Source organism: Chiloscyllium punctatum, chromosome 29 (assembly GCF_047496795.1).
Source record: "Chiloscyllium punctatum isolate Juve2018m chromosome 29, sChiPun1.3, whole genome shotgun sequence".
NCBI lineage: Eukaryota > Metazoa > Chordata > Chondrichthyes > Orectolobiformes > Hemiscylliidae > Chiloscyllium > Chiloscyllium punctatum.
This window is the reverse complement of record NC_092767.1, coordinates 70,789,948-70,814,909: the sequence shown is the minus strand read 5'-3', so window position 1 is coordinate 70,814,909 and position 24,962 is coordinate 70,789,948. Positions and strand designations below refer to the sequence as shown.

The 24,962-nt window shown below is 44.2% G+C and overlaps 1 protein-coding gene across 9 annotated transcripts in view; it reads left to right on the top strand.

Annotated features, from left to right (window-relative positions):
* Positions 1-23,059, top strand: part of npas1 (neuronal PAS domain protein 1) — a 442,697-nt gene extending 419,638 nt beyond the window's left edge. For all 9 annotated transcript variants that reach the window (XM_072549368.1, XM_072549363.1, XM_072549362.1 and 6 more), the window contains 4 exons: positions 5,309-5,415; positions 8,494-8,641; positions 17,588-17,703; positions 19,460-23,059. In XM_072549368.1, the coding sequence (XP_072405469.1) occupies positions 5,309-5,415; positions 8,494-8,641; positions 17,588-17,703; positions 19,460-20,805 (1,717 nt within the window). In that variant the 3' untranslated portion in view covers positions 20,806-23,059. The remainder of the gene's footprint in view (positions 1-5,308; positions 5,416-8,493; positions 8,642-17,587; positions 17,704-19,459) is intronic.
* The last annotated feature ends 1,903 nt before the right edge of the window (positions 23,060-24,962 follow it).

Here is a 24,962-nt window from a genome sequence, read left to right as displayed (position 1 = left end):
GAAATGACGTCGGATGATGTGGTTTATGCGAAGGTTGGTAGGATAGAAAGTGAGCACCGGAGGGGGGGGTTCTGTTCACTTAAACCATCTCTGACACCTCCCTCCCCTTCCTGGATCTCTCCATCTCCATTAATGACGACCGACTTGACACTGACATTTTTTACAAACCTACCGACTCCCACAGCTACTTGGATTACACCTCTTCCCACCCTACCTCCTGCAAAAATACCATCCCGTATTCCCAATTCCTCTGCCTCTGCCGTATCTGCTCCCAGCAGCACCAGTTCCACCACAGAACACATCAGATGGCCTCCTTCTTTAGAGACCGCAATTTTCCTTCCCACGTGGTTAAAGATGCCTTCCGACGCATCTTGTCCACATCCCGCCCCTCCGCCCATAACAAGGGCAGCCACCCCCCCCCACCTACCAACCTTTGCATAAACCATATCATCTGACGACATTTCTGCCACCTCCAAACGGACCCCACCACCAGGGATATATTTCCCTCCCCACCCATTTCCTCTTTCCGCAAAGACTGTTCCCTCTGTGACTACCTGGTCAGGTCCACATCCCCCCAACAACCCACCTTCCCTTCCTGGCACCCTCCCCTGCCACCACAGGAATTGCAAAATCTGCACCCACACCTCCTCCCTCACCTCCATCCAAGGCCCCAAAGGAGCCTTCCACATCCATCAAAGTTTTACCTGCACATCCACCAAAATAATTTATTATATCCATTGCTCCCGCTGTGGTCTCTTCTACATTAGGGAGACTGGACGCCTCCTGGCAGAGCGCTTTAGAGAACATCTCCGGGACACCCACACCAATCAACTACACCGCCCCGTGGCCCAACATTTCAACTCCCCCTCCCACTCTGCCGAGGACATGGAGGTCCTGGGCCTCCTTCACCGCCGCTTCCTCACCACCCGACGCCTGGAGGAAGAACGCCTCATCTTCCGACTTGGAACACTTCCACCCCATGGCATCAATGTGGACTTCACCAGTTTTCTCATTTCCCCTTCTCCCACCTCAGCCTTCCAGCTCAGCAGCACCACCCTCATGACCTGTCCTACCTGCCTATCTTCTTTTCCACCTATCCACTCCACCCTGCTCTCTGACCTATCACCTTCATCCCCACCCCCATTCACCTATTGTATTCTACGCTACTTTATCCCCACCCCACCCCCCTCTCATTTATCTCTCCACTCTGCAGGCTCCCTGCCTCTATTCCTGATGAAGGGCTTTTGCCCGAAACGTCGATTTTCCTGCTTCTCAGATGCTGCCTGACCTGCTGTGCTTTTCCAGCACCACTCTGGTTTCCAGCATCTACAGTCCTTGTTTTTACCTTAAAACAGCATATGCTTATTTATCACTTGTGAAGAAGAATTATTGGAAAAGAAACAAAAAAGAAAAAAAACGAGGAAATTTAAAGTCTACTCAAAAAAAATATAACCAGGAGATTTCTGGTGGTGGAATATAAATAAAGATGTATACATTTGTTTTTCACTGTGTCTCATACCTGCACATACACATCATGGGTGCTGGGGAAAATATAAGCGCTACCACAGTTAGGCAGTAGTGTGGGGTTAAGAAAAGAGAAAAAAATTAACAGGGGATTTAGAGTTTAAAACCAGGAGATTCCTGATGGTGGAATATAAATAAAGATGTACACACTTGTTGTTTTTCACTGTGTCCGACACCTGCACACATGACATGGATGCTAGGGAAAATAAGCATTACTGCTGTCAGATGGTAGTGTAAGAAAAAAAGGAATGGGAGTGTTAAACATGCTGATCTCTCTGAGAGCTGGCTCTGAGGGAGCTGGATCAGTGTGTGAAGGTCTCTCCACTTTTCTGTGTTAAGGAGGAGAGGAGACTGACTTCTGATTGTTTGTTTTCTGGGTTTTCTCTCTGCTCATTTCTGTTAATTTGAAAAAAAAACAGAAAAAAAACAAGAAGATAGGTTTTCAGGGAGAAGTGGTCACTGCGGGGAGTGGAGTGTTTTATTTCACCCTCCAACTCTATTTTGATTTAATCTCTGCCCTCCCCTTCACTCGTTTGATCACACAGCATTGCCTTTTGTCACTGGCCACTCTGGTGTTTAAAAAATGTATAACCAGGAGATTCCGAGCTGACTGGCCACAGCCAGTGTACTGTAAAAACTCCATAACCAGGAGATTAAAATCTCCTCAGTAAAAGAAAAGCCAAGAAATGAGAATCTCCTCAGTCCAGGCGACTGACTCCAAGCTGGCTGGTTATAGTTAGTGTACTGTACACAATTAAATAAAGGGTGACTTGGTGACAGGATACCAACCTCTGTGTAGTTATTTCAAGCGACAACATGTCAGATTAGCTCAGAAAAGGGGAGAGAATGAGAGCATGGGACAAAAAATAGAAAAAACTTGGACATTAGGCACAGCTGAGTTTTGGGAGCAATGAGGAATTTGGGATTGATGGTTTGTGGCATTCTGCAACACAGTGGATTCACATCAGTTTGTGCCTGGATATATTGTTCACTCAGTTTTGGACAATGCAGCACAGAGGAGGCTATTCTACCCATTAAGGCTATGCACAGTTCCTGAAAGAGCTATCTAAAATGACAGTACAGTGGCTCAGTGGTTAGCACTACTGCCTCACAGATCCAGGTTCAATTCCAGTCTTGGGTAACTGTCTGTGTGGAGTTTGCACGTTCTCCCCATGTCTGTGTGGGTTTCCACCAGATGCTCCAGGTTCCTTCCACAGTCCAAAGATGCGCAGGTTAGATGGATTGACCATGCTACATTGCCCCATAGCATCCAAGGATGTGCAGGCTAAGTAGGCTAGCCATGGTAAATGTGGGGTTTTAGGGATAGTGTGGGATGTTCTTCAGAGGGCCAATGCACTTTCTGCATTGTAGGGATTCTGATTCTATCCATGCGTCCCACTAGCCCCTACTCTTTCCCCGTAACCCTGCTGTCCTTACGATGCAGAATAGTCGCTATGATCAATCAATTAGTCTGACAGTATAATGGAAGCTCATGCTGTACCTGTCCTGGGAGTACTTGATTGGCCTGTGTTGAGTAGCTTACTTTAAATTTGAAAGAGTAGAGAGAACTTTCTTCTGTATCTACCCCTGTACTATACCTGTCATGGGAGTGTTTGGTGGACCTGTTGAGGGAGATTTACTTTCAGCTTAAAAGAATAGAGTGAGCTTTACTCTGTATCCAACACTGTGCTGTCCCTGTCCTGGGAGTATTTGATACAGATAGTATACAGCAAATCTTACATTCAGTTTAAAATAGTAGAGGGAACTTTACTTTCTATTTACCCACGTGCTGTACTTATACTGGGAGTGCTTAAGACAGGGACAGAGTGAGGGAGCTTTAAGGTGTATCTAATCATATGCTGTCCCTGATAGGAGCAGTGTAGAGTGTTATTTCCGGTTAAAAGGGTAGACAACGTTTTGCTCTGTACCTAAGCCTGTGCTGTACCCGTCCTGGGAGGATATGATGGACTTGTCGAGAGAGGTTTACTTTCAGTTTGAAAGAGTAGAGGGAACTTTACTCTGTATCTGACCCCATGCTGTAACTGTCGTGATGTGGAGATACTGGGTTGGACAAGGTCAAAAATCACACGTCACCAGGTTATAGTCCAATGGGTTTATTTGACAACACTAGCTTTTGGAGTGCTGCTCCTTCATCAGGTTGTGGAGGTGCTGGTGTTGGACTGGGGTGGATAAAGTTAAAAATCACACAACACCTTCATAGTTGTGCTCCGAAAGCTTGTACTTCCAAATAAATTTGTTGGACTATAACCTGATGTGTGATTTTTAACTTTGTTCTTCATCAGGTGTTAGCGAGAGAGGAAGACCTTAGACACAGAATTTATAAGGAAAAGATCAAAGTGTCAGACAACTCATGCAAATGAATTGAACATACGTAAGATGGCTCTTAAATCTTTAATCAGTTAGAATGGAGATACAGGTTTTGATTGAATAATATGCAAACCCCAGAAATCCTTTCATGTCACTGCCCTGAGACATTTTCAGGTGTTATTAATATAGATTAGATTACTTTACAGTGTGGAAACAGGCACTTCGGCCCAAGTCCACACTGACCCGTCGAAGTGCAACCCACCCATAACCCTACATTTACCCCATACCTAACACTACGGACAATTTAGCATGGCCAATTCACCTGACCTGCACATCTTTGGACTGTGGGAGGAAACCGGAGCACCCGGAGGAAACCCACGCAGACACGGGGAGAACGTGCAAACTCCAAACAGTCAGTCGCCTGAGGCAGGAATTGAACCCGGGTCTCTGGCGCTGTGAGGCAGCAGTGCTAACCCCACAGATTTATGTGTGCATGTGAGAAGAGGGGAAGAGAGAGAGTCACACACACACTGTCCCCCTCTTTCACGTGCGCACGCACGCACACACACACACACACACACATATAAGTCTGTGGGGTGAATTTACATTTGCAGACTTGTATTTGCAGATATATTTTTGTTCAAAAAGCACACAATTTGTATACAGTCAGTCAATGTGGCATTTTATAAACTCCTACTTTGGAAATAAAAGATACAGACTCCAAGCAAAACTTCACGCCTAAAATACATTGTCTGACTTGAGGTTTCACCTCGCCTATATTGATAATACCTTACGTATGTTCAATTTGTTCGCATGAGTTGTATGACCTTTTGATCATTTTCCTAATATATTCTGTGTCTAAAGGCTTCCTCTCTCACTAACACCTAATGAAGGAGCAGTGCTCCAAAAGCTAGTGTTTTCAAATAAACCCATAGGACTATAATCTGGTACCTTCCTACAAGTGGTTGATAGGAACAATATTAAGAAGGGAACTTTATTTACAGTTTATAAGAATAGAGGGAGCTTCTCTTTGAATATAACCCAGTGCTATCCCTGTCCTGAAAGTGTTTGATGGATGCAGTATTGAGAGAGTTCTGCTTTAGGTTAAAAGAGTACAGCAAGTTTTATCTCCAGTTTAAGAGTAGAGGAAGCTTTACTCTGTACCTGATCCCTTGCTGTACCTGTCCTAAGAGTGCCAAATGTGGACAGTGTAGTAATCAATTAATAATGATGGAAGAATGCAAACTAAATGAATCTTACCCTTTCTGTTATCTCATAAAATGTGTGTGACAACGTGACAGGGAGATAGTTTGGGCTTTGGAGAAATGGATGATCTGTTAATGAAATTGATGCTATTGCATTCAATACATAAGCACATCCATTCTCGGCTTGGACTTGTGTGGCCAGCATTTCCTGCTTTTGTTCCTAAATTATGGTTCTGTTTTGATGAATGCAGGATCTCCGATTACATGGACCTATCCACCACTGATGTTGTAGGGAAAAACTGTTATCACTTCATTCACGCTGAGGATGTTGAAGGAATCAGGCATAGCCACCTGGACTGTAAGTATCTCCATTTTCTTGATCTTTGGATATTTTTTGTGAGGCACTATTAAGAGTTATTGTCAGGCATTAATTAATTAGAATGCTAGCAAATCTTTTAACAGTGCTAAGAGATTACTTGTCATGGTGCTATTTAGATTAGGAGCAAAGGTGGTCGAAGAAAGTTTTTAAAAATGTGCTCTAGATTCTGTAATGTATTGAAAATTGGAATGTACATTTTGTTCATTTGAAGCTACCATACACACATGTATCGCAGAGGGAGTCCGCAACAGGAAAGATAAAAGCGAAGGTGTTTGTTTGTATAGGTTTTATCTATGGCTGTTTTTGTACCAAGAATATCGCAGATGAACCCCATCCACACACCTTCCCCCTAAGACAGACAGACACACACACACGCGCCGAACAGAGTGCAAGGGAGGAGGAACTCTGTTTTTAGTTATATTCTAGTTATAACTTAATATCTTCTGTAACTCAAAATGGTGCTGGAGCAACAGATTACAGTTTTTATTATATTTGTTAAATACAAGTGACAATAAATTCAATACTGTTCAGGCCCTGTAACTTCACGGTCATGGTAATACTTTTATTTTGTTGCTTTAAGGTTAATGCCACCACTAGGTGGAGCAACATGCACACATGCAGATTAAGATCAGTGCAAGGCTACATCATGATAAAGAGTGGTCTCAAAGTGTACAACAGTTACTGAGTTGGAAAGCTACAACTAACTTCCTAGAATACAGAGTAAGACACTGAAAGGAGGGAAAGTTACATTTAGTGGAGATTTTGACCTGTGAATGTGCAGATGTGTATGAAAGAGGCAAACAAAGAATAAAGTGCACCAGGTAATGGAGAGCAGACAGGTAATGAAGCACGGGCAGATAGTGGGATGCAGGTAGTTAGCAGAACATAGGTAGCTAGAGGGGTATGGACAGCAAGCTGATTTCAGACTGGGATAGTGGAGCACTGAGCTGAACCTCCAGCAGGCTCATGGCAGGGCAGTGAGTTGACATTAGTGGAAATGCACATGCATCTAGCATCACAGGTGAAATGTTCTTCCTCTGTCCTCATACACAGCCCTGACACCAGGACCATTGAGTGCCAACAACTTCCTGTACCACTGTGGTGTCAGGATATACACGTGGAATGTGGGTGTCGCTGCCTCACTTAGTAGTTGCTGCCCATCCCTAGTTGCCCCTTGAGAAGGTGGTGGTGAGCTGCCTTCTTGAACTGTGGCTGTCCATGAGATGTAGGGACACCTATAGTGCTGTTAGGGAGGGAGTTTCAGCATTTTGACCCAGTGATATATCCCCAAGTGAGGATGGAGAGTGACTCAAAGAGGAACTTGCAAGGGTGGTATTCTATGTACCTGCTGCTCTTGTCCTTCTCAGTGGTAGAAGTTGAGGTTTTGGAAGGTACCGTTGGAGTAGTCTGGAAGAGCTGTTACAGCTTTCTGTTGATGGCACATGTTGCTGCTAACAAATGTCCCTGGTAGGGGGAGTGAATGTTGAAGGTGCTGGATGTGGTGCTGATCAAGTAAGCTGCTTCATCCTGGATAGTGTAAAGACTGCAATGTTGTTAGAGCTGCACTCATTCAGGCTGGTGGAGGGTATTCCATTACATTCCTGTCTTGTGCTTTGCAGATTGTGGACAGGTTTTGGGATGTCAAATTCACGGCTTTACCTGTCCTGGGAGTGTTTGGATTGAGACAAATGTTTGGGGACAGTGTCGAGAGTGCTTTATTTTCAGTTTTAAAGAGTAGAAAAGGCTTTACTGTGTGGTATCTGGGGTCATGTGTAGGCCAAACCAGGTAAGGATGATAGGCTTCATTTCCTAAAGGACATTCATGAACCCAAAGTGATGAGTTCTTAAAAAATCATTAATAGTTGTCATGGTTACCATTACTGAGACTAGCTTTTAATTACATATTTATTAATTGAATTTATAATCCCCAGCTCTTGTGATGGGATTTGAACCCACATTACCAGAGCATTAGCCTGGGGCCGATTCCACCATCACTCCCACATTTGATTTTGGTCTGATTTGAGTTAGAGAGAGGAGTTGGTGCCCAGGAAAAGGATTTACAAGGGAAGAGGGTGAGAGGGAAATGGTAAGCAATTATTTGGAGCCCTTATTATTGTATTGTAAAATGCTGCCAGGAACAGAATTTTTTTTTTAAGTCTTTTGTTCATCACACATAAACTCCCACAAGGAATAAAGATATATCCATCACAATTTGTCTCAACTGTAATCAATAGCACTCACTGAAGTGGGGAGCTTCGGCAGGATTCAAGACTTAAATCTGTTTTGTTGTTGCAGTATTAAAATGGAGCATTTGCTGAATTGAATTTAAAGCTTTTTATTTCTGCACTGTCACAGTTCAGCCCATCAATCACTGAATCCCACTACTAGAGCCAAGCAGGAGAGACTCTTTGACAGGCGAGGTGAAGCGAAGAGAAAGAGGGAGGACAGCAATGGGGAGAAAGACAGAGAATGTGTGTGTGAGAGAGTTGAACACAGATGTAAATGTGTGTCAGAATGAAGGCAGATTAACAAGAACAAAGAATGATTGGGAGAAATAAGTTGAAAGATAATGTACCAAAAGCGTTCCTCTAGCCCCATCACACTGTTCCCACTCCACTCAGTGCTCAGTGTTTCTGATCGTATCTCTACTGATATTAAAACAACTCCCTCACACTGTCACCCATCAACACCCTTCTCTTTTCCTTCACCCTGTGATACTGCCCGTACCTCAACTGATATTAACCCAGCTCCCACAGAGTCACTCAGTAACCTCCTTGTCTCCCTGAGCACCCTGTATTACTGATTGTAATACCACTGACATTAATCCAACATCCTCACTATGTCACTCAGTAACCCCTCTCCCCCACTATCATGTTACTGATTGCATCCCTACTGATGTTAATCCAGCTCCCCCATAGTCATTCTGCAAGCTCTTTCCTCCAGTGCTGTATATTGACTGTATCTCTACCAATATTAATCCAGCCCCCTTCCCTCTGCAACGCCCCTCCCCCCACCTTTCTTTGACATTAACAATCTCTTGCTTTTCTTCCTCCACAGTGTTAAACAAGGGGCAGGTGGTCACCAAGTATTATCGCTGGATGCAAAAGAACGGAGGTTACATGTGGGTGCAATCCAGTGCAACCATCTCGATCAATGTCAAGAATGGAAACGAGAAGAACATCATCTGGGTCAACCATGTGCTGAGGTGAGTCTAATCCTGGGTGAGCCTGCACTCTGTGCCAATGTAACACAACTGGTGGGTAGAATTGGGAATCAAGAACTGAGTTTCACCAAGTCTCCACCCACCCTGATGATGAAGGAGGGGCCAAGAAATCATGATACTGATCCCTGACTCCACACACTCAAAAGCGCATTATCTAGCCGTGTACTTTGTTACTCTTTACGGGATCTTGCTATGCATGAACAGCTCCTGCCCGTTTTCCTCATTACAACACTTCCAAAGCACTTCATTGGCTTTGATGCTCTTTTTGATCGTCCTGAAGTGTTAAGGAGATGCAACCCTTGCTTATCTTAGTGATGCCTGAGACACTGTGACCAGGAAAGCCTACCCTTCCCTTCCTTTCTCTAAACACAACCTTCCCACTCCCTTTCCACAGCCACACTCTCCCAGGTGAACCTAAGCTGGGTCAAGTTCCTAAAACTCATTCCCTAACAGTACTGTGGGTGTCCCTATCCAAATTAGAGTCGAGAGTGTGGTGCTGGAAAAGTACAGTAGGTCAGGCAGCATCTGAGGAGCAGGAAAATCGACATTTCAGGCAAAAGCCCTTCATCACTTTCGCCAATCCAAATTAGTGTCAGAGTCATAGAGTCATACAGCACAGACTCAGTCCCTCCAACCCAACTCAACCATGCTGAACTAATCCTATTTGCCTCTATTTGGTCCACACCCCTCTAAACCTTTCTTATTCATGCACCTGTCCAAATATCGTTTAAATGTTGTAATTGTACCTGCCTCTACCACTTTCCCTGGCAGCTTGTTCTGCCTACAAACCACCCTCTGCATGAAAAAGCTGCCCCTCAGGTCCCTTTTAAATCTTTCCCCTCTTAGCTTAAACCTAACCCTCTAGTTTTGGACTCCCCTGGGGAAATGACCTTGGCCAGTCACCATATCCATGTCCTTGTGATTTTATAAACTTCTATAAGATTATCCCTCAGCCCGATGCTCAAGGAAAAAAAGAGTCCCAGCCTCCCTTTATAACTCAACTTTTCCAGTCCCGGTAACAACCTTGTAAATCGTCTTTGCAACCTTTTTTTGCACAGCAGCACTTCTTGAAGGCACTTCACCCCATCGTCTTTGCCAGGGAAACTAGGGAGGGCGATAAATGCCTGCCCATCTTAATCAAGCCCATACTCCTAAAGGAATTTTTTTTATAAAGAAACCCCCATTGAGGGCCCATTTGGGATTAACTTTGCACTTCTATCCAGGCAATGGAAACTAGCTCTGGGACTGAATGTTATTCATAAGATACTTAGCCCTTTTCATGATGTAGTCTTTGCTACAGTAAGCACCCAATCTAGCTGTCTCTTTTTTATCGAATTCAAATTCCACTCTCTGCCATAGTGGGATTTGAACCCGGGTCATAGAGTCAAAGAGATGTACAGCATGGAAACAGACCCTTCGGTCCAACCCGTCCATGCCGACCAGATATCCCAACCCAATCTAGTCCCACCTGCCAGCGCCCAGCCCATATCCCTCTAAACCCTTCCTATTCATATACCCATCCAAATACCTCTTAAATGTTGCAATTGTACCAGCCTCCACTACTTCCTCTGGCAGCTCATTCCATACACATACTACCCTCTGTGTGAAAAAGTTGCCCCTTAGGTCTCTCTTATATCTTTCCCCTCTCACCCTAAACCTATGCCCTCTAGTTCTGGACTTCCCGACCCCAGGGAAAAGACTTTGCCTATTTATCTTATCCATGCCCCTCATGATTTTGTAAACCTCTATAAGGTCACCCCTCAGCCTCCGACACTCCAGGGAAAACAGCCCCAGCCTGTTCAGCCTCTCCCTATATTTCAAATCCACCAACCCTGGCAACATCCTTGTAAATCTTTTCTGAACCCTTTCAAGTTTCACAACATCTTTCCCATAGGAAAGAGACCAGAATTGCATGCAATATTCCAACAGTGGCCTAATCAATGTCCTGTACAGCCGCAACATGACCTCCCAACTCCTGTACTCAATACGCTGACCAATAAAGGAAAGCATACCAAACACCGCCTTCACTATTCTATCTACCTGCGACTCCACTTTCAAGTAGCTATGAACCTGCACTCCAAGGTCTCTTTGTTCAGCAACACTACCTAGGACCTTACCATTAAGTATATAAGTCCTGCTAAGATTTGCTTTCCCAAAATGCAGCACCTCGCATTTATCTGAATTAAACTCCATATGCCACTTCTCAGCCCATTGGCACATCCTGTTGTAATCTGAGGTAACCCTCTTCGCTGTCCACTACACCTCCAATTTTGGTGTAACTGCACCTTTTATGCTCGCATCCAAATCATTTATGTAAATGACAAAAAGTAGAGGACCCAGCACCGATCCTTGTGGCACTCCAATGGTCACAGGCTTCCAGTCTGAAAAACTACCCTCCACCACCACCCTCTGTCTTCTACCTTTGAGCCAGTTCTGTATCCAAATGGCTAGTTCTCCCTGTATTAAGTGAGATCTAGCCTTGCTAATCAGTCTCCCATGGGGAACCTTGTTGAACGCCTTACTGAAGTCCATATAGATCACATCTACTGCTCTGCCCTCATCAATCCTCTTTGTTACTTCCTCAAAAAACACAATCAAATTTGTGAGACATGATTTCCCACACACAGAACCATGTTGACTATCCCTAATCAGTTCTTTCCTTTCCAAATACATGTAAATCCTGTCCCTCAGGATTCTCTCCAACAACTTGCCCACCACCAACGTCAGGCTCACCGGTCTATAGTTCCCTGGCTTGTCCTTACCACCCTTCTTAAACAGTGGCACCACGTTAGCCAACTTCCAGTTTTCTGGCACCTCACCTATGACTATTGATGATGCAAATATCTCAGCAAGAGGCCCAGTAATCACTTCTCTAGCTTCCCACAGAGTTCTAGGGTTCACCCAATCAGGTCCTGGGGATTTTTCCACTTTTATGCGTTTCAAGGCATCCAGCACTTCCTCTTCTGTAATATGGACATTTTGCAAGATGTCACCATCTATTTCCCTTCAGTCCATATCCTGTGCCACAGTAAATACTGATACAAAATACTCATTTAGTATCTCCCCCATTTCACAAAGGCCGCCTTGCTGATCTTTGAGGGGTCCTATTCTCTCCCTAGTTACCCTTTTGTCCTTAATGTATTTGTAAAAACTCTTTGGATTCTCCTTAATTCTTTTTGCCAAAGCTATCTCATGTCCCCTTTTTGCCCTCCTGATTTCCCTCTTAAGTATACTCCTACTACCTTTATACTCTTCTAAGGATTCACTTGATCTATCCTGTCTATACCTTACATATGCTTTCTTCGTTTTCTTAACCAAACCCTCAATTTCTTTAGTCATCCAGTAATCCCTATACCAACCAGCCTTTCCTTTCACCCTAATAGGAATATACCTTCTCTGGATTCTCGTTATCTCATTTCTGAAGGCTTCCCATTTTCCAACCGTCCCTTTACCTGCAAACATCTGCCCCCAATCAGCTTTCAAAAGTTCTTGCCTAATACCATCAAAATTGGCCTTTCTCCAATTTAGAACGTCAACTTTTAGATCTGGTCTATCCTTTTCCATCATTATTTTAAATCTAATAGAATGATGGTCGCTGGCCCCAAAGTGCTCCCCCACTGACACCTCATTCACCTGCCCTACCTTATTTCCCAAGAGTAAGTCAAGTTTTGCACCTTCTCTAGTAGGTACATCCACACACTGAATCAGAAAATTGTCTTGTACACACTTAACAAATTCCTCTCCATCCAAACCCTTAACACTATGGTAGTCCCAATCTATGTTTGGAAAGTTAAAATCCCTTACCATAACCACCCTATTATTCTTACAGATAGCTGAGATCTTCTTACAAGTTTGTTTCTCAATTTCCCTTTGACTAATGGGGGTCTATAATACAATCCCAATAAGATTATCATCCCTTTCTTGTTTCTCAGTTCCACCCAAATAACTTCCCTCAATGTATTTCCGGGAATATCCTCCCTCAGTACAGCTGTAATGGTATCCCTTATTAAAAAGGCAACCCCCCCCCCCCCCCCCCCCCCCCCCCCCTTGCCTCCCTTTCTATCCTTCCTGTGGCATTTGTATCCTGGAATATTAAGCTGCCAGTCCTGCCCATCCCTGAGCCATGTTTCTGTAATTGCTATGATATCCCAGTCCCATGTTCCTAACCATGCCCTGAGTTCATCTGCCTTCCCTGTTAGGCCTCTTGCATTGAAATAAATGCAGTTTACATTTATTAGTCCTACCTTGTCCCTGCTTGCACTGACTGTTTGACTCGCTTCTGTTCTTAACTGTACCAGTCTCAGATTGATCTCTTTCCTCACTATCTCCCTGGGTTGCAACCCCCCCACCTTACTAGTTTAAATCCTCCTGAGCAGCTCTAGCAAATCTCCCTGCCAGTATATTAGTCCCTGCAAATTTAGGTGCAATCCATCCTTCTTGTACAGGTCACCTCTACCCCAAAAGGGATTCCAATGATCCAAAAATGTGAATCCTTCCCCCATACACAAGCTCCTCAGCCATGCATTCATCTGCTCTATTCTCCTATTCCTGCCCTCACTAGCTCATCGCATCGGGAGTAAGATATTACTACTCTTGAGGACCTCCTTTTTAAATTTCTGCCTAGCTCTCTGTAATCTCCCTTCAGAATCTCAACCTTTTCCCTTCCTATGTCATTAGTTCCAGTATGGACAATGACCTCTTTCTGGCCCCTCTCCCCCGTGAGAACATTCTGCACCCTCTCTGAGACATCCTTGAACCTGGCACCAAGGAAGCAATGCACCATTCTGCTTTTTCACTGCTGGCCATAGAAACGTCTGTCTGTACCTCAAACTAGATGGAACCTGATGTACCCCTCGTTGCATTAGAGCCAGTCTCCATATCAGAAACTTGGCTGCTTGTGCTACGTTCCCCTGAGAATCCATCACCCCCAACATTTTTCAAAACAGCATACCTGTTTGAAATGGGTATAGCCACATAAAACTCCTGTACTAGCTGCCTACCTCTCTTACCTTTCCTGGAGTTAACCCATCTGTGTGACTGTATCTGAGACTTCCCCCCCCCCCACCCCTTCCTATAACTGCCATCCATCCCATACTATTGTTGTTGCAAATTCCTCATTGCTTCTAACTGTCTCTCCAACCGATCCATTCGATCTGATAAGATTTGCAGCCAGCAGCATTTATGGCAGATATAATTCGCAGTAGCCCTTAAACTCTCTTTAAACTCCCACATCTGACAAGAAATACATATCACTCTATTAAAGGCCATTTTTGCTCCTTCACAATCTACAGACCCAGAAAATAACACTGTCTTATTCCTCTACAAACTTTGCCCCAGGTTATATTATAGTTATGGGTTATATTTTAAGTTTAATCAAGAGACCTATTTCCAAAAACATATAATCAAGAAAGAACCTACTCTACTCACCACTGCAGATTCTCTGTAGGCCACACTTAAAACAACGATTAACTTATCTGATTCTGTGCTGTGAACTTCGGCCAACAGTTCCTCCAAGATCAGTTGTGAATTTCACTGTTTGATAATTTTCCCAGATGCACTCCGATGTCGCCAAAACATTATCTAGGTCTCTGGATTAGCAGTCCAGTTGCCTCCCCCTCAAGCTCCCTTTTACGTCTAATACAGATTCTGTGCATCCAACAACACTTGTTCAGGGGCTCACTGGGTGGGAGCAGGTAATTTCTTGTCCTGGTTTGAGTGGCTATCATCATGCCACTGAATCCCATAGGCAGAGTGTACGTATCTCTATGGTGTTAAGGAAGCTTGATTCACTTGGTAGCACTCCCATCATCTGGGCCAGAGGAGCAGGAGAAGAGGATCATTCAGCCCATGTCACGCCATTTGGTGAGAATGCCGCTGACTCCAATTACCCATCTCGATTCCTCCTATCTAACTAATACTTTACCAAAGTTGAAAATCTCATTTAATATCTTTAAAATTTTGAAATCTATCGAATTCTATCAAATTGAACAAACTCAATGACTGAGCCTCTTCTAGGATAGAGGAATCCAAAGATTCACTATCTCTGAGTAAAGAAATTCTTCCTTGTCTCAGTCCCAAATGGCTTCCCATTTAATCTAAGACTGTGTTTCCTGTTAGTAGAATTCCAACCTGGGGGAGCATCCTATCCCCATTTACCCTGTCATGCTTTATAAGAATTCTGTATGCTTCAATGAAATCACTCCTCATTCTTTGAAATTCAGGAGAATACAGCCTCAATATCTCCCCCATTCAATATCCCACCATTCCAGTGATTAATCTGATGAACCTCTATTGCACCCCCTCCATGGCACATACAGTAACTTAGTGTTTCAAATTACCTGCTTAAAATCAGTGTTTTAATACAGCTTTATTACTTAAAGTTTGTTTGCTGTCATATTTACAGTCACAGTATTAATTTATAACCTAGCCACGGCCCTGGCTTTTTCCTTCTAGAGTTACCTCCATTTCCCTTTATCCTTGCTTTCCTATCCCCCACTTCAAAGGCTTCTCACCCCGGCTTTGCTTCCCTCTGTCATTGCTGCCCCCTATCTTGGCCTGTCTCCCTGCTGGCTAGCCTCCCATCCCTTGCCTTCTGGTCTTGTTTCTTCTCACTGGCCTCCTCCCCCTGCCCTTTGTTCACGCTTTTATTTTCAGATGTGTGTTTCTCCTAGCTATTGTTCTCAACTCTCACTGAAGGGCTTCCACTCGTGACAGAAGCTGCTGCCCTGACCAACTTCTGCCACGAATGATATTCAGTCAACTAAAAAAAATTAGGCGAATGTATTTCTTTAAAATGCTGTATTGTACATAGACTATATTTTATTGTATTTCTTTTATTTAAACTAGGAATGCACAGTGTTGTACATGTATAGAATAGTATTTCAACTTGTGGATTTTTTCCCTGCAAAACTGTCCAAATGTTTCTAAGACTCGCTTAAAGTCACTTTAACAAAATTGCTCACTTGGACGTAAAATTTCTTTCAAACTAATAGATTAAAATGGCACAGTATAAAAGAGAAACAGCCTCCACTCTCAGCCCTCTCATTACAAATTGTGAAGCTTAATTACACTATTTTCCCCATCATATTGTTTCTTAAATAAATAAATCTATAAAGAATAGAATATTCTTAGGGGACCTGACAGGATAGGTGTGGAGAGGCTGTTTTTCCCTTGTGAGGAATCTTAGGGAAAGGGACCACCCATTTAAGACAGATGAGGAGGAATTTCAGAGGGTAGTGAATCTGGAATTCTTTCTCGCAGAGGGCTGTGACATTAAGTATTTTCAATGCTGAGATAGTCAGATTTTTAATCAGTAAGGAAATCAAGAATACATTGAAAAGGCAAGAAAGTAGAATTAGGGATTATCAGAGCAGCCATGATCACATTGAATGGTGCAGTAGACTTATGGGCTGAATGGCCTACTACTGCTCCTAAATCTTATAGTCTTAAATTACAACATGCCCTGCATCTTTCGTCTGTTCCACAGAAGTCAGAAAATGAATGTCATTGCTGCGATAATATTTAGTAATCCCCACACCACAAATAATTAGCTGTGACTAATTTAACATAAAACCATTAGTTGCTATGATTATACTTTAATTGCAAGCTTTAATTACAGCAACTAATTAACATGCAGCCTAACAGAAGGAGCCACATTCCCTCATTATATTTAGTTCATACCTTCTTGACATGGATTGCAGGGAAAGGACTCAGTGTTCATCCTGAAACCTTGGTTTCTCTGTCGATTTTCTCTCAACCCGTTCCGGACTCTGCATGTTTTCCCTCTTGCTATTGCAACTTAGCAACTCAGTTTCGGTTGTTGAAAATTGACCATGCCTGAAACATTTAATGATAGGTGATGATGCCTCCTGGTCAGTACTCCCATCATTTGAAGCACAAGTCTTCAGTTATATTCTTCTCACAACCATCCCTAGTTATTTCCCTAAGTGTTGTGGTCACCTGTCAAATCCATATCACCACCCCAACCCCAATCTTGGCCTCGCCTAGGAAGCTTTTTTCCCAATGGATTTGGAACATGGAAATTTGAGAAGTCCATTCAGCCCAACCTGACTGTCAAAGAGCTAGATGTTGGCTGATTTGTATCTTAAGTTGATCCATCTGCCTTGGCTTTTTGAAAAATTAATTCAGTGAATGCAGACGTTACTGGCAATGGCCAGCATTTATTACCCATTCCTAAATGCTCATGAGGTGGTGGTGGAGAGCTGCCTTCTGGAACTGCTGCAATCCATCTGGCTTCATATCCTTTCATATCCTCACCCTGTCAAACAACCTGTCGATCTGATGTGAAGAAGTCATGGAGTTTTTTAAAAAGTCATTCTGTTTATGATGTCTATGATCCAATGAGTTCCATTCCCCGCTCTATTGCCCCAAATCCTTTAAATTTATTTCTCTTTAGTGTACATTTAATTGCTGTTTAAAATCAATTATCATCCCCCCACACCCACCTGTCATATGTAGGACATTCTGAATTTTTCCTAAATGTCTCTGCAAAATGCCTTGGATCTGATTTTAATGTAATATTTCTTTCTTCTAAATTCCCTAAGCGGCTGAATAAAGATTTCTCAAATAAAAGCAAAATACTTTGGATGCTCGAAAGCTGAAACAAACACAAAGACCAGGCGAAACTCAGCAGATCTGGCAGCATCTTTGGAGAGAGAAACAGCTAACATTTTGAGTCTGATTGTTCAAAAGAAAAGTCATATCTGATGCCAGACCTACTGACTTTCTCTAGAACTCTGTGCTTGTTTTAAAAAGTTTCTGTTTACCCATCCCGACAATTCTGTCCAAAACCCTGAAAAACCTCATCAAAATCTCCCTCTATTTCCTTTTAGTTTAAATGTTTCTTTTTGTGGTATCTTTCATGTATGGTTCATGTCATTATTTTCTCTTTACTAAATCCATTTGCAGCAAACCAGAGCACCGAAATACTCCAATGGACATCTCCCAGCTTCCATTGTCAGCCATTAAATCTTCCAAGCAACTGGAGTTGTCGGATTCGGAATCTGATTCCCAAGAACACTTAGGTAAAAATAAACTGCCTGGTGCTGTCCATCATCAATAGAATGTGAATGGTTTATTAATTCCCTTTCAGAAAGGAAATCTACTATCCTTAACTAGATCTGGCCTGTATGTGACTCCAGACCCACAACAATGTGATCGATTCTCAACTACTTCTGAGAGAAGGTGAAGGTTTAGTGCGAATGTAGAAATACAGAACTCCAGGTTAACGTTCTCCTAACGGGTTCAAATCCCACCATGCAGAAGGTGCAACCTGAATATAAAAACGAAGAGTGGACACCATATGGCTTTAATGTAAAGTGATGAGTGTTTCACTGTACAGTGCATTGCTGGTGAAAGCTATGTGCAGAAGTCCGATCAAGTCTCAAGTAGATCAATGCATCTAGTTGCAGGCCCTGCACGTCAGAAATGATCAATTGATCTTGGAAAGTGGAATAGCAATTTTCTTTTTCTTTCATGGCATATGGGTGTTACCAGTATTTATTGCCCATCCCTAATTGCTCTTGAACTAAGTGGCCTGCTCAGCTATTGCAGAAGGCATTTAAAAGTGGAATTTAAATTCAGTTAATAAATCTGGTGTTGAAAGCTAGTCTCAGTGATGGTGACCATGACAACAATGTAAAAATCCATCTGGTTCAGTCATTTCCTTTAGGGAAGGAATCTGCGATCAGTACTCTGTCTGGTCCACATGTGATTCCAGATCCACAGTCAACCACATGACTCTTAACTACTCTCTAAGAGGGTAGATGATGGAATAATGATAACCCAGAGGCCCAAGCTCATGTTCTGGGGAAATGGATTTGGATTGCACCATGGAAAATGGTGGAATTTGAACATAATTTTTTCTTTAAATCTAGAGATAAAAACCTAGCCTAATGCCAACTGTGTAATCATTCTCAATAGTCATAAAAATAATTTGGTTTCATCAGTGCACTTTAGGAAATGAAATCTGATGTCCTTCCTTGGTCTGGCCTACATGTGATTCCAGATCCACAGCGATGTGGTTAACTTTTAATTGCCCTCTGAAGTGGTTGAGCAAGACACTTGGTTCAGGGGCGACTAAGAGTGTGCAATAAATGCCAACCCAGCCAGCAATGCCCATATCATATCAGCTAATGTTTTAAAACGGCAGTCCATCGACCGTGTGCTTTTTAAAATTCTTTCGTGGGATGTGGGTGTCAATGGCAAGCCCAGTACTTGTTGCCCATCCCTAACTGCTCTTGAACTGAGTGACTTGTTCAGGCCATTTCAGAAACTGGATAAGTTAGCCATACTGTTACGGGTCTGGAGTCACATATAGGCCAGACCAGGTAAGGACATAGAAAATAGGTCAGTTGCATCCACTATCGCACTATAGAATTGTTGACCTTTGCATTGCCAGTCAAGAGCTTAAGTAGGGACCTTCAGCAGAGAGAATGAAAATAAAAGGTGAATTAATAATACAAAAACAAAATATTCCAGATGCGAGATCTGAAATGAAACCAAAAAGTGCCTTAGATGTTCTACCCAGTATCCTTTAGACTGTGACCTTGAGGTTCTCTACTCCCTGGTCATCAGGAATATCCTTCCTGTTTTTACCCCTGCCTAGACTTGTTAGAATTTTACAGGTTTCCATGAGATTGCCCCCCAGTCTTCCACACTCCATTGAATATTAGTCCTCATTGGCAGATTTCCTTCCCTGAAGGACGTCAGTTTCTTGGCACCACATTAATGCTGCTCACATATTGATCTCTCTCCTTGATTTCTTCTGTTTCACTGTAGAAAGGGACAATCCAAAAGACACTGGGAAGCGAAGCAATTATGAGAAGTTGGCAGCACCTCACTCAGAAGGCTGGAAACGATCAGCGAGCCAATCAGAGGAAGAGTTGACTTCAGCCAAGGACGACAGTGACTCCAGCCTGCCTGACGACTCGGACAGTGAGGGGCCGAGCACCGGGCGGAGGAGCTTTGTCCTGTCCAAGGTCAAGCGCATGAAGGTCGAGGGGGATGGCGAGGTGCGGCCAGTGGCACGCGAGCCCCGGAGCTCCCTCCCCAGTGGCGGTGATGGGGACACTGATAGCTCGGAGGATGAGAGCAGCGGCCTGGCCAGCAAGCCCCAGTACCTAAAGAGGAAGAGGAGGCCTCGCGAGAGCTCGGCCGCGAGGGCCAAGTCATCAGACTCACCGAGCCCTGGTGCCTCCAATTTTGGCGGTGGAGGTGGCGGAGGTCGGGCCCCGTCCAAACCCGCACCTGATCGCATCTCTCCCCTCAAGATCAAAACTGAAGCCGTTCAGCCCGTCAACTTCGACAACAACAGCGCCATCTGGAACTTTCCGCCCAACCGTGAAGTCATGAGGAGCGAGCTGCCTTACCGCTTGGCGACCTCTGAGCACTTTCACCCAGTGCCAGCTCTTCACGTCGCTATCCCAGATTCCGTGCTGACACCCCCAGGGGGCGCCGATGCCAGTGGTGGGCAGAAGACTCCATTTAGCAGCCCCGCCACGCCGCCCCCTGCAGCCCGGTCTGTCCTGGCAGCAGGAGCAGGGACAGGGGGGTCATCGGACGCCCTGTCGCCTCCTCTGTCAGGCTCTCCCCGCGAGGACAAGGCCCAGGCAGCAGCCTATGCACGTGAGCTTGAGATGGTGCACCAGCGGCGGCTGCACGCAGTGCTGCCGTTGGTGACCCCTCACCCTGTGAGTGGAGCCAGCCCTTCCCCTTCCCCTTCCTCCTCCGTCGTCGTCGGTGGTAGCAGCAGCGGCCCCCCGACTCAGGGCCTCTACACCACCAGCACCATCCGCTATGCGCCGGCTGACGTCGCCTTGGCCATGCAGGGCAACCTGCTGCCGGCTGCCGCTGCCATCAACTTTGTGGACCTCAATGCCTCTGCCTTTGGCAGCGGTGGTGGCAGTGCCGCCGACTCGAAAGCCCAAGTGGAGATGATCTACCATCACGTCCAGCGGCTCAACATGGCGGGGCCCTTCACCAGCCCCGTCGGCGCAGCTGGCTTGACCCAGGTGCCAGCGGGAAGCGTCTTCACGACGGCCGAGGCCCTGCTCTCCACGCTTCCCTTCCCCATGAACATGGGCAGTATCCATGCCCCCCAGACTCTGGAACGCAAGGAAGATTGACCTCTTTTGACTCTGCACCCTTGGGCGGCTTCTCTTGAGTGTGAGAAAGGGACAATCTCCTACATCCTTTAAAAAACTAGGCTCAAAGTTGATCCCCACCGGCCCTCCATTTTTTATTTGTTTTGCTCTGGAGACAATTGATCTTGTTCTTTTTTTCCCAATTATTTTAACTTTCTTTTTAACCAATCTCTTCAAATCCCATTGAGCAAAAGCACTTATTTTTCTTTTGGCTCTTGGAAGGAGAGTCCAATCGAAGATGGACAGAAGCCCAAGGCATCGCCGCTGACCAGACAGAGCGCCAATGGGTGCCATCACTTCCATGACCCCATGACCCCAAGGAAGTTGGTGGGGGGGAATCCTGTTGGATGGAGGGTGGGATGGGGCAGGTGTGTCTCAGTCTGCGCCATAAAGCTCTGACTTTGCCATCCCCCTCCTCTCTGCGCCACTTGAGCACAAAGCTGACAGTCACAGGGAGAGCAAGAGAGTGACCAAGCAAAACTTGTAGCAAACATTTTGGGCCTGTGTCCTCAGACCTTGCCCGCTCGTCATCCACCTTGGGCCTGTGGCCTGAGCCTTGTCTAGTCATTGTCCATTTGGCCCTGCTGTGTGTATACTGTACAGTCAGTCGGTTAAGATTGTAAAAAGGGAAATTGAAATGAAATGTCTCTCCCTGGGACGGATGGGAGGATTGCAAATAAGGCTTGACCCAGTGGTGTGAAATGGCTATTATGGTGTCTTGTTGTAATTGGTATTTGAGACGTTTTTGGGACAGACCGGTACCTTTTTTGGGAAATGTGCACTGTCTTTAACACTGGTTCATGATTCCAGCCTATCCCTCACCAGTCGGTATCAATCCTTGGGAGGGAAATGGGCTGGGGTAGGTAAGGGTTAGGCAACTGAGGAGTTAGGTGTAAAGGTTTGGATGTGGGGAGAAAAGGAGTCACTTGAACACTTATAGTGGAGGGTTTTCATGTTAAACCATTGTGGGTGTGCATCATGACCTGGACATTGGTGGCTTATCTACATCTCTCCCAATCAGTGCTACAAATTTCAGAAGACATCCTTTTCTCCCAGCAGGCAGAAGGTGATGCAGGGGACTTAACTGGCGTTTTTCCCTCCCTTTAATCATTTTGAGGTAACAGTACTGGTGAAGATTGGCATACCCTTCAAGTGGCAATGCCACGATCGATCCATGTCATCTGTTATTGACTCACGCAGAGGGGAGGTGAGCAATCCAGGTTTCGCCATCACACTCGATTGCCAGTCTGGGGTCGTTACTTAGAACCCTTGGTTGGGGGAGGAACAGGTGTGTAGGGCAGGCAGAATGGAGTTACACATTAAGCGCTGGCACCTGGGCATCAAGCACATTTGTGAGTTACTAGTTTTAGTAAAGATTTAAAAGTGAAGATGGGGATTAAGGATCAACGTAATGACGTGAAATTGACTAGTTAGCCCATTGGGGATTAACCCTGAGGTTGGTTTGTCAGAATCTTGGGCAAAAAGACCAAGAGGGTATTTGGAACAAGTTTGGACTCCTGTGATACAGTTGTTCTTACCAATCAGTTGCTCATTCCATGCTGGGAGGAAACACATGAGAGAGGGACTAAGAGAGAGTTGGCTGTGGAAGGGGAAAGGAGCGAGACTGAGAGGGCAACAGCAACAGTCAAATAACATTGAACATTCTGGTTCACTAATTTCACCCTGACCTCTTGCTCATATACTCATCTCACTCTTCCTTACTCAGCTGTGATGAAGGACAGTATGTGAATTGGAAACCGGTCTTTCATCAGGTAATGACAGATTGTGATGAGTGTAGTAGCTCTTCCAGAATTGGGGTCAAGATATATGGTTGAGGTATTTTAATGGAAACTTTACTGTGTCTCTAACCCTGCGCAATACCTATCCTGGGAGTGTTTTATGGGGACAATGTAGATGGATTCTGTATCCAACTCATAACCAGAAGAAATTACCACTGGGTGTAAAAGTTGTGATTCTATTGATTTTCTATTAAAAACCTCCAAATTTAACAAGTCACAGATGACCCCAGATTGTCAACAGTGAGAAAAGCAGGGATAGTGCCTGCAATGTGATCTTTACGTTTTGTGCAGAATCACAGAGTGTGATATCTCCAACCTTTAACTTTTACCCAAATTTTTTCCTTGAAACATTTAAGTGAGATTTGCTCCATACCTCTGTCAGCTTCCTTTGGAAATAAGACCAGGTGGCATGGTCATTGTGTGCTGTTTGACATGGGCGGGGGGGGGGGGGGTGCAATTGCCAATTGCAGTGCCCATACCTAATGCCCTATCAAAGATTGGCCAAGTCAATGCAAGTTTGAGATTGAATGAGGTAAATCTGAGCCAGTATAATATTGATCAGTACAATTGCCCTATCCTCAAAGCCATTTGCAGCGAGAAAGGATGGGGAAGGGTGCACCCTTGATTTTGGTACAAGCTGAAGTCCTTGGAATGGTAAGACTGTTCTTGAGGTTTATGTTTTGTGAGACAAAACAGAAATTGCTTATTGCCTTTCCAAAGAAAGCAGACACATTAAAAGGACATACATTTACTTAGCACCTTTCACAATCCGAGGATACCCAAAAGCACTTTACAATCAATGAAGTACTTCTGAAGTACAGTCCCTATTGTAATGTAAGAAGCTTGCGCATAGCAAGCTTCCACAGGTCAGTTTTAATGATGTTGGTTGAAAGATAAATATTGGTCTATGGCTGTCTTTCTTTCAATGTGACATTGGATCACATGATCGTTTACCTGAGAAAGGCCCTGTTTTAAGATGTCACTTGAAAGATGGAACATCCGACATTGCAGCATTCCCTCACTACTGGAACTGGGTTAGATTATGTGCTTGATTCCTTGGAATGGGATTTGAATTTACAACCTTTGGATTCTAAGGTAAGGCACCGAAATGCTGAGGCACTGCTGATACTCAGAGTTGATGCAATGCAACCACATCTTATGAAGCCACAGTTTATGGTGGAAAGATGTGTGTTGTTGACTGTTTATTGCGTTCAGTAGGAATTAGTCTTTCTTAACATTATTTCACAAGTTGTCATTCATTGGTCTGAGGCATCTTGTTACAGCAATGATGAACACCCAGGTGTGGATTAATTTTGGCAGAGGTAGGGCAGGGCAGAGTAGGGTGATTGAGAAATATTAATTAGTTAATTAAGCTTGAAAGAACAAGGGGGTTGTGATTGTTTCATTCCCCCCCCCAAAGAAATTGCACAACCTATACCTAACACCTGCCTGCCTGACCATTATAATAGGTCATCCCAAATACCAAACATTAGCACTAAACTACTTGCAGAGGGCTGCAACTTCATCCATGAGTAAAGACACAGGATTACATGATCATAGCGTAATAACAGTACAGAGACCATTCAGCCCATAATGTCCAAGCTGTGTTGCTATAGAGCCTCCTGCTGTTCCTACTTTCCCATTGTATCCCCACAGCTCTGCAAGCTCAAGTGCACATCCCAATTTCAAATCATTTATCAGATCTGCTTCCATCACCATCACAGTAGGCAGCAATTTGCAGGTATCTGTATCAAATCCCCTCTGCATTGCTTGGCCAAGATTTTAAATTTGTGTCTCATTTATCCTGGTATCATCAGAGAATGAGGAACATTACCCAATCTAAACCTGTCAGAACTTTTTGCACCACTGTCAAATCTCCCCTCAATGTCTTGTGCTCCAAGGGCGATAAGCTCATCTAAGAATGATAAGGCCATTTGACCCATGCTGACTCTGTAAGAGCTGCTCAGCTGGTCCCACTACCCTGTATTTTTCCTGTAGCCCTGCAATTTTGGACCCCTCTTCATGTGGTTTGCCCAATTTCCCTTTGAAAGCCATGAACAGTTTTACACAAAACAATGGAAAGTCCTTCCCATCCAAAGGGGAGTAAAATTAGATACTTTATCAGTTCAGGAATTAAGAACTTTTGCACCCAATTTCAGTTTGGTGGAAATTAGCAACCAATTATGATTATTGCTGAGAAGTGAGACATGTTGCCAAAGCACTCAACAGGACAAATGCAAGAATGCCAAACTTTAGACCATCACAACAGTTTGCATTACAGAAGAGTGTTGATTGATTAGCAAGTTGACTCTGACCAAGGATTGACATGGAGAAAGCAAT